General features: G+C 42.2%; 1 protein-coding gene across 5 annotated transcripts in view; it reads right to left on the bottom strand.

Annotated features, from left to right (window-relative positions):
* CSNK1G1 (casein kinase 1 gamma 1) overlaps positions 1 to 12,645 on the bottom strand; it is a 746,303-nt gene that overhangs the window by 81,909 nt on the left and 651,749 nt on the right. For 3 of the 5 annotated variants that reach the window (XM_078684993.1, XM_078684992.1, XM_078684998.1), the window contains one exon: positions 4,093 to 4,203. The exons of 1 other annotated variant lie outside the window; for it this stretch is intronic. In XM_078684993.1, the coding sequence (XP_078541119.1) occupies positions 4,093 to 4,203 (111 nt within the window). Of the gene's footprint in view, positions 1 to 2,125; positions 2,284 to 4,092; positions 4,204 to 12,645 lie in introns of those variants that run through there. One more of the 5 variants, XM_078684995.1, reaches the window with a different exon arrangement.

A 12,645-nucleotide genomic window follows, 5' to 3' on the forward strand; every position in this document is an offset into this window, starting at 1 on the left:
CCCTACTAACACACAAGTGCTCTGAAAATTAATAGCTGAACAGAAAGAACAAGTTACAAACACTTACCTCCAATAATAGTTCTTCATGGATAGAAACTTCCTTAGATTGACAAATGTTAAATGCTGACAAAAATTATATATATAATTTTGTTTTTTTACAAAATAAGTCATCCCTCATGGTTAGTGGTTATGCTTCTACAATTCTTCTGTCCTCCGTAGTCCGAAATCCCAGAATATAGTAACTTGTGAACATATTTGTGAACTCCTGCTTTGCTTCAGACAACCATGGGGATAACATGGGTATGGATGGGGACTGAAATGTAACTGGTGATGAAATACTTCTACTTTGGAGTACATTTGCTTCATCTTGACATTCTCACAATTCCGAATATTTGACCAAACTAACATGCTGGGACTATTAATATTCCTCATGGGGCAGGGGCGAGGAATCCAGATACGAATAAAACATACCTATGAGGAATAACTGTTCTGCATAAGCCAATATGTTTTTTCTCAACAGAGCCCAGCCTTCGACATTGTGCTCTCAAACAACCAGTACTAAATAAATTCCACTGTGCTCCTCACAAGAATGAAGTGTTAGGGAGGCACCATAAGGCTACTGCCAAGTACAAGTTTTTAAATCAAAAAGCACAGAACATATGCAATGTTGTGTACATTGATGGGCAAAAAAATATATATAGATATACATATGTCTATATATAAATATATGTATATACATATATTATTGTAATCCTTCGCAAGAGATGTCCGGATTTCTCTCACAAAGGCACTACACCTTCCATCCAACTACCTTGCAGTTTAGAAGTGAGAAGAAGCCTAGACATGGCTTAATAACCACAGCATGGATTGTTAAAGAAGTCAAACATGGATTTTTAAAGAACTCAAACAAGATGAAGGGACAAAGCTATGATGGATTAATTGGGCAGTTTTTTATGGTTTGGGAGTATTGACCAGTGTAGCGTAGGTAATCTAAAAGAACATCTTAGTGCAGCAGTTAGCACACAGTAATGCACAGACTGAGAACAGTGAGTCTTAGGTTCATTTGAGCCGGAGACTTGCACACTCATTGATTGGTGCAATCCTCTGACATCCCATTGATGTCTTGGGGAACCCCACTAAAGCTAGCAATCAAAAGTATAAACCTATGTCGCCACTGTATATGATTGTGCACCCTACTAAAGCTTTCACAGAGTTCACCTGCGTACAAAGCACTTATTCACTCTACAGCTGTGAAAAGATCCCATTGCTAGCATTTGGTGGTGGTTGAGCAAGGTCTTTCACCAAACCATGCTTCTCCGCCCAAAATCCCACACTAAGTATAGAAATAATTTGCATTTAAAATCAACATAATTTCTACGGGGCTTGAAAGAATGTAGTTCAACTTGATGAGTGGCATGCAGAAAACATGTAAGCATGTGTTCAATACCCACCTACATGGGCATTGTAAAGGAACACATATGCAACAGAGTTCAGGCAATGTTGAAGAAAAATGGGACAGCTCCTTAGATTCATATTTTACACCCAAGTTTATCCATTCCCTATTAATTTTCAGTCCTTGTTCCCTCTTATTTTTGATCTGCCCCCAACCCTAATGGTATAGCGAATTACCATGCTGTTTATGGAACTAAATTATTGAAACAAAGAATGTTGGGACTTATTACTCTAGGAATTATGCAATGCAATGTCTGCATTATCCTCAGCCGCATTCAGCCTTTGAACAGTGTGGTCTGAGGATAACATGGCCGATGCAGACATGGAAACGGTGTGTGATTTGGATGACTGACCAATATTAGAGCAGATTTACAATGTCCAAAGCAATAAGAAATTGATACTCATCTTAATAGTATTTGTAGGCGCAAGTTGTAGTTGGCTAAGAGTGCAAAAATGCAAAACAGAAAACAATTGAAAACAAGTGCTTTGAGGGAATAAGTAGTTTGTTATACCACTCCGGAAAAGCAAACCCTTTTCAAAAGTGTTCAATAGAGCTCTAAATCTTTGCTTTACCAGTCTTTGATATTAAGCAATACAACAAAACAAGTTATGAGCTTCATGTATTTATTTTATGCAACAACATAAATTATAATGTAAACATCATGAGCTCCATCATCCCTGGATGAACAACCATCGCTACGAGCTCAGCAGTAGGACCCACGCTCGGAAATCCTTGGTTGGATACTTGGCTGCAGTCATAAGGCATCAATGTGAAGACCGCTCTACAAATCATTGATGACAACAACGTACTCTTGTAGATTGGGCTTTCAGCTTCAACAGAAAGAGAGAGAGTTTATGTGTGAATATCTTCAAAGACCTAAAGCCTACATAGTGCTTGCTTCCTAACTTCTGCAGTTTCATGATACCATAAACAGGTAATATTACCCAGCTTATAGGTACTCATTTGGGCAACCTTCTACGTTTGATGGTTCAATCTGTCCCTGTCCGGATTCCACGCCATGACTGCACATGAAATGCCTATCTCAGGCGAACACTTAACTCACTGACTACTTGTACCAGCTAGACACAAGAGTTTAATTTAGGGGTATATGTTGGAGAGAAAGGTGCAGCACTATTCAGTGCTCAATTTAAACAGGATCACAGGGAGCCAAGGACAGTCAATCACAAGGGAACCAAGAAAGGAGTCAGCCTGCAAATGAGCATCAAGTACATATATTTACTCTGCAGAATTAAAGAGAGCGAAGGCAGGCCAGGGCAGAACAGTGCATAAGACTTTAAGGGTAGTCTAACTTTTTAAATAAAAAAAAGACATTTAGCATTGGTGATGCTACTCGCAACACAATACAAGCAATACATATCGTTGGCTTTTCTTAAAGTCGAGGAAACACAACAAATTAGAATAAAAACAAACAAATTGTACTGGTCTCAAGTCCATCCTCAGTAATCAATTAGGAAGAGAAAGCAGTTATTCTGAGGAGCAAGAGTATGAACATGGCCTTATTTCCATTCGAATTGCCAATCTTGAGAGATACCCAAGTGCATTTGATTAGTTTGGCAGCTTTATTTTGGTTCATAATATTTGGAGGAGTTACTTTCATTGCAGCCACTTTGTCCATCCTCTCACACAGTTTGAATAGAAATCACCACTTATTTAGATTTAAACTCACAGGGGTCCTCTCCCTACAGAAAAACACTGAGCTTATACGGATCCCACCCCCTGTCACAAATCCAAGCCAAGCCATTTAATAAAGCTTAGGACTGCATTCATTCGGATCCACACATTCCCTAGGGAGACCGCCAGCACAGACTCTAGAGATCCAGTGTCACCCACCAGATTCCAGCAGGATCCCTCATAACATAACCGTGCTGAGCTGCGACAGAGTGGACTTTGTGACTCACTACAAAGGGTCTCCATTTACTGTCCCATTAATGCCCCGCTCTAATAAGCAGTTTATTGTGTTCCAATCCCCACTGCCATGGATGGCAATGAGGCAAGGCTTGATAGCCATTACAAAACTACTGCCCTGTGAAGCACACCAAAGAATATGCACTTGGTGAAATACTGCGTTGACAGAAATGAGGCACACATTTAACTGCCCACTCCCAAATTGTATTTTTAAAGTGCACCCCTGGGTTCAAGTATAGGATGGTCTTTTCCATTCATAGCCAATGTAATAGTCCATTAGTGCTGCCATTTAGTCCACCCCTCATCGCCACCACCTTCCCCTCAAAACAAACAAACACTCACACATCGGTCTCTCTTCGGATTTACAATTCAGATTGATTAGACAAAGTCATTAAAATAAAGTCAAGACTCGAAAAATCTATCAAACGTCGTCCCAGTAACATGCATTAAGTTCCAATTCAGACACGCAGACTTAAAATGCGGGGTAACCTAAAAGGAGTACCCAATATATATATAGTCGAATTTCAGGGCAGCCTGCTCTCTGATTTAGATTCCAAAGAGTATGGCCACCAGGAGAACTACCTACAGCTAGAACAGCCTATGTCTCTCCATTCGTACTTGCCATCCACAGCATAACCCCATCCAATAAATTGCAGAACTTCAGTCAGACCTGATCTCCCATACTCTTGCAGGACTGTTAGATGGAAGAATACCTGGACTGATCCCCCGTGCCGGTCTGCAGCCAGGTGAGATGTCAGATAAGAGGCGTTATTCTGCCGGCGGGGCTGGTTCTCCCACGCTCCTCGGCGGTCCGTCGCCGCGGTCTGCTCAGGCATTGGGAAGCATGCGAGCCAAGGGATGGATGCAAGCGGAGGCGAGCCAAGCAGAGCAATGGAAACAAATTAGTCTGTTAGTGCTAAGGGCAAGCAAAGCAAAAACAAAATAGCAACGAAAATCATAAAAGCAGACAGCCAAACTCTACGTTATTTACATTAAAAAGATATTTTAAGAAGCCCGCCCAGCTCAAGCCCAAGTGCCAGACCAATATTTTTTTTTTACAACCTCACCTCTCTGCAAATCCGAGCAAACCGATCATGCTGTGCAGAGGAGACACAGCAGGACAGAGACGTCTTTGAGAATACAGTGGCTTTTCTACTTTGTTAAAGTAAAATAATTTTTAGGGTGGCAGGAGCATTTTACACATGCCATGGCGCCAATCGGACACGGCCACACAAAGTAACTACGGCACAACCAACTATAGCGTTTGTAAATATTGCCTACACCTGACTAGCACCTACATGCAGCCAAAATGTATTGTGGTGGTGGGCACAAGCTAAGAGATTTTGATGGCTATTGCTGTGCAGCATACATGCAGATAACCGCCATCTTCTGTTAAGCTGGACAGAGGCTCAAGTGTTGAAGTCAGAGGCAGTTAGGCAAAGCACAGTACACGGATACAGACGTGGCAGTGAAAGATCTTGTAGCAAGGACAGATTATTTGGAGGAAGGCACCTGCGAGTCCTTTGGCAGTCTGTTGCTGAGCAGTATGGTTGATGGGTACTAATGGCACCAACAGCGATGAGGTACAAATGGCTAACGAAGTTATACGCCATGAGTACTCCAGTTGTTGTAAAGCAGTCAAGGCTTTCTCTAGGACTTATTAAGGGTCAGATGCAAATGTAGCATGACAATAAATGAACATCACACAAACTGAATGTTCAGTGCTGTAACACTAAATGCGACTTTATTTACAACTAGGCAAAATTATGATATACAAAGTGAACCAAGATGTGCTAGAGGAATAGGCGTTGAAATGTAATGACAGCAACAGGAGCTACATTTTTATTTTTTGCAACATTGTGCCGTTTGGCCAATGTCAGCCTAACTGTAGGTTTTCGGGTTAGTTGGATCTTAGTGCAGTTGACTGTTAATGCAGCAGAAGTATCAAGGGGGGGGGGGGGGGGGGGGGGGGGGATAAGATACCTATTTTTTTACATGTCTGGTCTTCTGCACAAGTGCCAATATGACTCCTGGCGCAAAACTAAGCAACCCAGTGGGATGGAGAATCTGCAGCTCAGAGCCTGGAAATCGGTTTGAAAACTTAACAAGTACAGACGTCACACTCAAGTTTCCAATAGTGGTCCTGGTACAAAAGATCAGTTGCAAGGCTTGCTGGTCAACAGGAGGTCGCCAGAAAGAAATCTCACAATGTCATCAATTAAACAACCAAATGGCCTCTGAGTTTTCAAAAGCTTTCCTTAAAATTCAAAATCCTTCCCCATTAATCACTACCTGCTTACGCTTCATCTTCCTAGGCTTTTACAGAGGCAGAAAGAGGTCAGACCTGTCACAAGTGATCAGGACAGTTTGTGGATTCCAAGCAGACACAAGTGCCAATTTCCTTGAATGGTAAGTGAAGACTAGCAGAACACAAATGGGAAAGGGTGCGTGGCTATTTTGGGGGTACGCTTTAGGTGTGGCGCGAAAAAGTAAAACTCCCACAGTGAAACAATTTCCATGTGAGCAAATCTCACTTGCGATGGTGAAATACAACTCATGCTAATTACTTCAGTCAGAATTAGATTTTGTTACCACATTTAATTGCTTACTGAAGTGGAATTTGAGTTAAACATGTTTGTGAATGAGGTCAAAGTGATAAAGGGTACCTAAAAATTGAATCAATTCTGTATTTAGTTACAAAGGAAATTCACAAACATGCAATACAAAGTTATATATAACAATGCTCAACTTACTAGACAACAACTAGTCAGGTTTTGAAATGGACATGCAAATTCAGTAACGTTAACGAGCCATAAACCACTGGGTTACCCAGTATTATAGGGATCTAGTGTGCCGGTCTCTGTAGGGTGGACCTTCATCAGTCATATCCAACTTTACTGACTGACATGAGTAGCTCAGAACTTTATTTCTTGCCCTGAGCATTTCGGAATATCCTTCATAGGGGATGGGGTAATATATTCATAATTCATAAATAAGTAAACCAAAGCTAAATCTAACTAGTACAATTTTAAAAATATATATAACAAACAATGATTGAAAAAAAATCCAGAGCAAACCAGTAGACAAGATGGTGACTGGTTGAAACATAAGCTGGGCACAGCCTGGACGAGGGCCAGAGTGATTAATAAGCAGAACTCAGGAAACACGAGTAATGTGCATCTGAAGCGCACCCTTTCAGCAATGCATTTATCGTACATTGATAATTCAACCACTGCACAAGCAGCCCCTGCTAGTTTCAAGGGTGAGAGAAAACCCTTTTCAGGAATGCCCTTATGTGCAGAAGTATACATGCTCACAATACAATTTGTAAGATGTGGAGCACAATGACCTCTGAAAAATGTATCCATCCCTGAGCCAATCCAAGGTTAAATGACTTCCACACTAGGCAACTGCAAGAATATATATATACATATATATATACATATATATATATATACATATACACACACACACACACACACACACATATATATATATATATATATATATATACACATACACACACACACACATATATATATATACATACACACATACATATATATATACATACACATATATATACACATACACACATATATATACACACATATATATACACATACACATATATATATACACACACACACACACACACACATATATATATATATATACACACACATACACACATATATACATATACACACACATATATACATATACACACACATATATATATATACACACACATATACACACGCACATATATATATATATATATACACATATACACACACACACACACATATATATATATATATATATATAGATAGATATATATAGATAGATAGATATATAGCAAAAACGCTCTTGCGCTTCAAGAGGGCACACCACGATGTTTCTGCTCTCCAGCTTGTTTGACCTCATTACAGCTTTCCTGCCCCTCTCCATCAATTTAATGCCATTTCCGACACGTTTCGAGGCCTCTACTCCTCTTCATCATGGAATTAGTAACAGAGAGGCATCCACAACTTCCCTTCGACTTCAAGCACCATTTAATGAATTCTCCGCCCTCAGTGGGCGTGGCTCACCAAAGTTCGTCAGCCAGCATGCTGGTTAACGTATGTTAACTGCATGTTCTCAGCAGTGGAGAAAACATCTAGCTAGGTTTCTTCACATTGTTGGAAGATGCCCCATACTATCTTGTGGTGTAACTGGCATTCATGATCCCATCAGATACTGCCAGCTGAGCAAGTCTGCCCTGGCATTCAAAGATCCGACTGGTGGTTCTTGATCAGGGGGTGCCCTGAAGCCCCAGCCAACTCTAGAGGCATGGAACTTTCTGGCACAGGGCCCAGGAATCCACTCAAGACTCCGCTCTGCTCTGCTTGTTTTGCATACTATACAGTGGTGGTGTCGTCCATGTGCACCTGTACAAGCCTCACATTGAGCAATGGTAGATAAGCCCTCAAAGCCAGGCAAATGACCTGGAACTCCAACACATTGATGTGAGTTGCGTTTCTGCCGAAGACCGGAATCCTCTGATCTCCACATTCCCCAGATGACCTTGCCCAACCCAGCAGTGACACATCCTTCACCACAGTCAGCTCTGGATGGGGAAGGGAGAAGTGTTTGCCACTTGTCTAATTTCGGTTGAGCAGCCACCACTACAAATGTTGTGCAGTCACATCCAAAACCTACATGGAATCAAGACAGATTCCTATGGTGCTTGGCCCACTGCGAATTCAGATTCCACTGCAGAACCCCCACAGGTCGCTTGGCATAGTTGATGAGCAGGATGCAGGAGGCCAATAAGCCTCAGAACCAAGCTCATTAAGATGTTATGTTACAAAGCTCTTCTATAGCGCGCGGCTACTCCAGGGAGTGTCCCGGCGCTTTGGCAAAGAGAAAAGAAGAAGGACTACATAATAGTGCCCTCCAGATGGCAGAAAAGGAATTACTGGGCGAAAAGCCACGTCTTTAGGTCCTTACGAAAAGCAAGCAGATTGGACATAGTTCTCAGTGCAAAAGGGAGCTCGTTCCAACAACACGGGGCCAAATACCGAAAAGAGCGGCCTCCAGTACGAGCACGTTTAATGATGGGAACAGTTGCTTTGGCCTGCCGTGCGGACCCTCCTTGGAGCGTAGAAAGCCATCCGCTTCCGGAGATACTTAGGGCCAGTTAGGTGGAGAGCTTTAAAGGCAAGAGTCAGGATGTTAAAAGTGACTCTTTTGGCAATTGGAAGCCAATGAAGTCTTTCAAGCAACTCTGTCGCACGAGCCCTTCGCGGCAGTCCAAAGATGGCTCTAGCGGCCGAGTTTTGTACGACCTGTAAACGAGCTAGAAGATATTTCGGGAGGCCTAGGTAGAGTGCGTTCGCGTAATCAAGACGCGAGCCTATCAAGGCCTGGACTATAATTTTTTTATGTTGGAGGGATATAAGTGGGAGGAATTTCCGCAGCATTTTCAAAATGCCGAAGCACTTTCCAGTCAACCCTATAATCTGGGGTCTAAAAGAAAGATCTACATCGCATAAGATGCCCAGATTTTTAGCTTTTTGCGAGGTATCCTCAGGCGGTGACATGTCCCGCGGCCACCAAGACTTCCACTCGGGGTTCGGAGGACTTGCGAAGAAGAGCAGCTCCGACTTATCCGAGTTGCATTTCAGACTATGTCTTTGGAACCATTCAAACACGGCTTCCAGACATTCCCTAATCTGATTGCTGTCAAAATCTTCACCCTTGTTGCACGTGAACAGTAGCTGGGTGTCATCAGCATAGGATATGATCTGGGCACCAAAAGATTCCGCTACCTCCGCCAGAGGAGCCATATAGATATTGAAAAGGGAGGGGGGCTCAGGATGGACCCTAGCGGAACCCCTACCTCCAGCAGAGGCATTTCAGCGGAGAACGGGGGTGCCCAGACCACTTGACGGCGATTGGTGAGAAATGACTTAAACCATTTCCACACCGTCCCCCGAAAACCGATCTCCCATAGTCTTGATAGGAGACCGGCATGGGGGACGGTGTCGAACGCCGCCGACAGATCCAGCATGACCAAGATAGCTTTCCCTCCTCCATCCAGAGTCTCTCGAATGGCATCGGTAATCTCTAAGAGGGCTGTCTCCGTGCTGTAATTCGCACGGAAACCCGATTGAGAATCGTGTAGCAAGTTGTTATTCTCTATGAAGCTGGAAATAGAGAGGTGCACGTGTTTCTCAATCACCTTAGCCATAGATGGAAGGAGCGAGATTGGTCTATAATTCGCGTGTACAAGGGGATCTGATGTTGATTTTTTTTAACAGCGGCAGAATTAGGGCGTGCTTCCAGGCCGAGGGTACCTCACCAGATGTAAGGGAGGCATTGAGCAATGGGTTAAGCAAGGTGTTAATTGCCGGCGCAACCCTTCCAAGGCAAGTAGCAGGACATGGGTCAAGCGGCGAGCCAGACTTAAGTCTGGTTAGAAGGTCAAGAGAGGAGGCAAGAGATATGGACGGGAAATCCAGAAGCAGAGGTCCTGGACCAAGAGTGAAATGTCTGGTGGGACACTTATAATAGCGCTTCCCTGAACGGTGGATTCTTTTCCCAATGATGCATAATCCACAATTGGGTCTTAATCATTATTTTTAAGCTGTTGGAATCGCAATGAGTGGAAAAAACGAGTTACTTACCTGTACACTATGGTTCACCAGAATTATCTTTCATAGATTCACATGCTTGTATCTTCCCCGTCGTCATGGTGGGAGTCTCACGGTAACACAATGACCATAGCAGTACCATAGAGAAAAACTGCACAGAAAATCCCATAGGGAATGACATCACTTGGTAACCAGGCCTCCTTATTGTGTGGTCCAAAACTCAGCCAATCAGCAGAAAGCCCTGACATCACACTCTCCAACAGAGCTCTCCTACCTCAAATTTCCAGCCCCAAGTGGGAGACATGGATATATCCTGAGGTAAAATGTTCTACCTGAGAAACGGGGAGGTGGGCGGGCGCATGTGAATCTATGAAAGAGAATACTGGAGTACCATAGTGAATAGGTAACTAGTTTTTTCTTCAGTATTTAATCTTTCATGGATTCACATGCTTGTATCAGAGTAGCAAGTAGTACATATATCTCATAGCGTTTCCAGGATAGAGCCCTAAGATCTCTGGGATCTGCTCCTAAACCTTGTGATGTATAAACTATTGGACACCATCCAGTATTAATAAATAGTCTCTGCTAACCATGAAGGTGAAATGCAGCATACACAGAACAGGACTAATATAGTGCATAATCCAAACACATACCCATAAACCTATATCCATCTATCCATCCATCCATCCATCCATCCATCCATCCATCCATCCATCCATCCATCCATCCATCCATCCATCTATCTCTATCTATCTATCTATCTCTATCTATCTATCTCTATCTATCTATCTCTATCTATCTATCTCTATCTATCTATCTATCTCTATCTATCTATATCTATCTCTATCTATCTATCTCTATATCTATCTATCTATCTATCTATCTATCTATCTATCTATCTATCTCTATCTATCTATCTCTATCTATCTATCTATCTATCTATCTATCTATCTATCTCTATCTATCTATCTCTATCTATCTATCTATCTGTATCTATCTATCTCTATCTATCTATCTATATTATACACACACACATGTATACTTTGACAAAGAAGCATATAGTTTGAAAAAAAAATACCTAATTGAAATAAACATCGAAGAACTGCTTGTCCCACTGCTGAGTTCCCCTTCCACGCAGTATCTAGACAATAGTGTCTAGTAAAAGTATGTATGCTCTTCCAAGTCGCTGCTCTGCAGATGTCTGGAAGTGACACTCCTGCAAACAAGGCCGTAGAGGTCACCATCTTCCTGGTGGAATGAGCTTGCACTTTGGAACGCAGGGGTTTCCCAGACTTCTCGTGACACTTGAGAATGGCCGATGCAATCCATCTCGAGATACTTGATCTGGATAAAGATAGCCCTTTCCTCGGTCCAGAAAAAGTTACAAACAACTGCTTTGTTTTTCTAAACAATTTTGTTCTGTCGATGTAGAACTTGAAACATTATTTAATTTCTAGAGAGTGTAGGGGTCTCTCCGCTTCCGTCAAAGGATTTCCGAAAAATGTAGGTAACACTACATGTTAATTTAGATGAAAGATTGTAGGAACCTTAGGAATGAATTTTGGGTTTGTCCTCCGTATTACTTTGTCTTGTCGAAACTGAAGGAATGGTTTTGCAATTGAGAAAGCTTGAATCTCGCTAACTCCTTGCAGATGTGAAGTCCAATAGAAAAGCGGTCTTCCACGAAATGAACTGTAAATCTGCTTTGTGCACCGGTTCGAATGGAGGCTTCATGAGTTGTGATAGAACCATATTAAGGTGCCAAGGGACCAGAGGATGTTGAATCGGAGTAAACACTCTAAAAAGTCTTTGAGAAATTCTTTAACTACTCTTTGCGACCAGAGCGATGGTTGATTTGGAACTCTTCTATATCTTGAAATTGCTGCCAAGTGTACTTTTAAGGACACATGAAAAAGTCCTTCTTTAGATAAATGGAGAAGATATGGCAGAATTTGTTCCGGAGAGGCCGTGAAGGGGTGTAAAGCCTGAGATGCACACCACTGGCAAAATCTCTTCCATTTTGCTGTATATGTTCTGTTTGTTGAAATTGCCCTAGATTGGGACAGTAAGCCCCGGCATTCCTGAGAGATGTTTAGATCGGAATTCATGTTCGTGAGGTTCCATGCTGATAAATTCAGCGATGTCAATTTTGGGTGGGGAATTTGTCCTTTGTTCATAGAAATCAGATCCTGTGATATCAGAAACTGAATCCTGGGAGCTATTGAAAGATGGAGAAGCTCCGAGAACCAAGCTTGCCTCGGCCAAGCTGGGGCTATCAGGATTAAGTGGCATGACACTGATTTCATTTTGCAAAGTACTCTCGATATCAGAGGGAATGGAGGAAATGCATAAGCGAACATTCCTGTCCAACGTAGGTTATGTTATGTTAAAAGTACTTATTCAGCGCAAGGACACCAAGCGGTTTCATGGCGCTAGAGACAACAGGGAAAAGGTTGCGGACTTACACAAAGGCCTGCCGGAAGAGATGAGTTTTAAGTGAACATCTATAGAGATGAAAACTGGGAGAGGATCTGATTTCGCTCGGAAGTGAATTCTACAGTCTAGGAGCCAAAAACGCAAATCAGAGGCCACCATGTTTTTTGCGTTTAACTGCTGGAGTGGTGA

This window comes from Lissotriton helveticus, chromosome 3_2 (assembly GCF_964261635.1).
Source record: "Lissotriton helveticus chromosome 3_2, aLisHel1.1, whole genome shotgun sequence".
In the NCBI taxonomy this organism is placed as follows: Eukaryota; Metazoa; Chordata; class Amphibia; order Caudata; family Salamandridae; genus Lissotriton; species Lissotriton helveticus.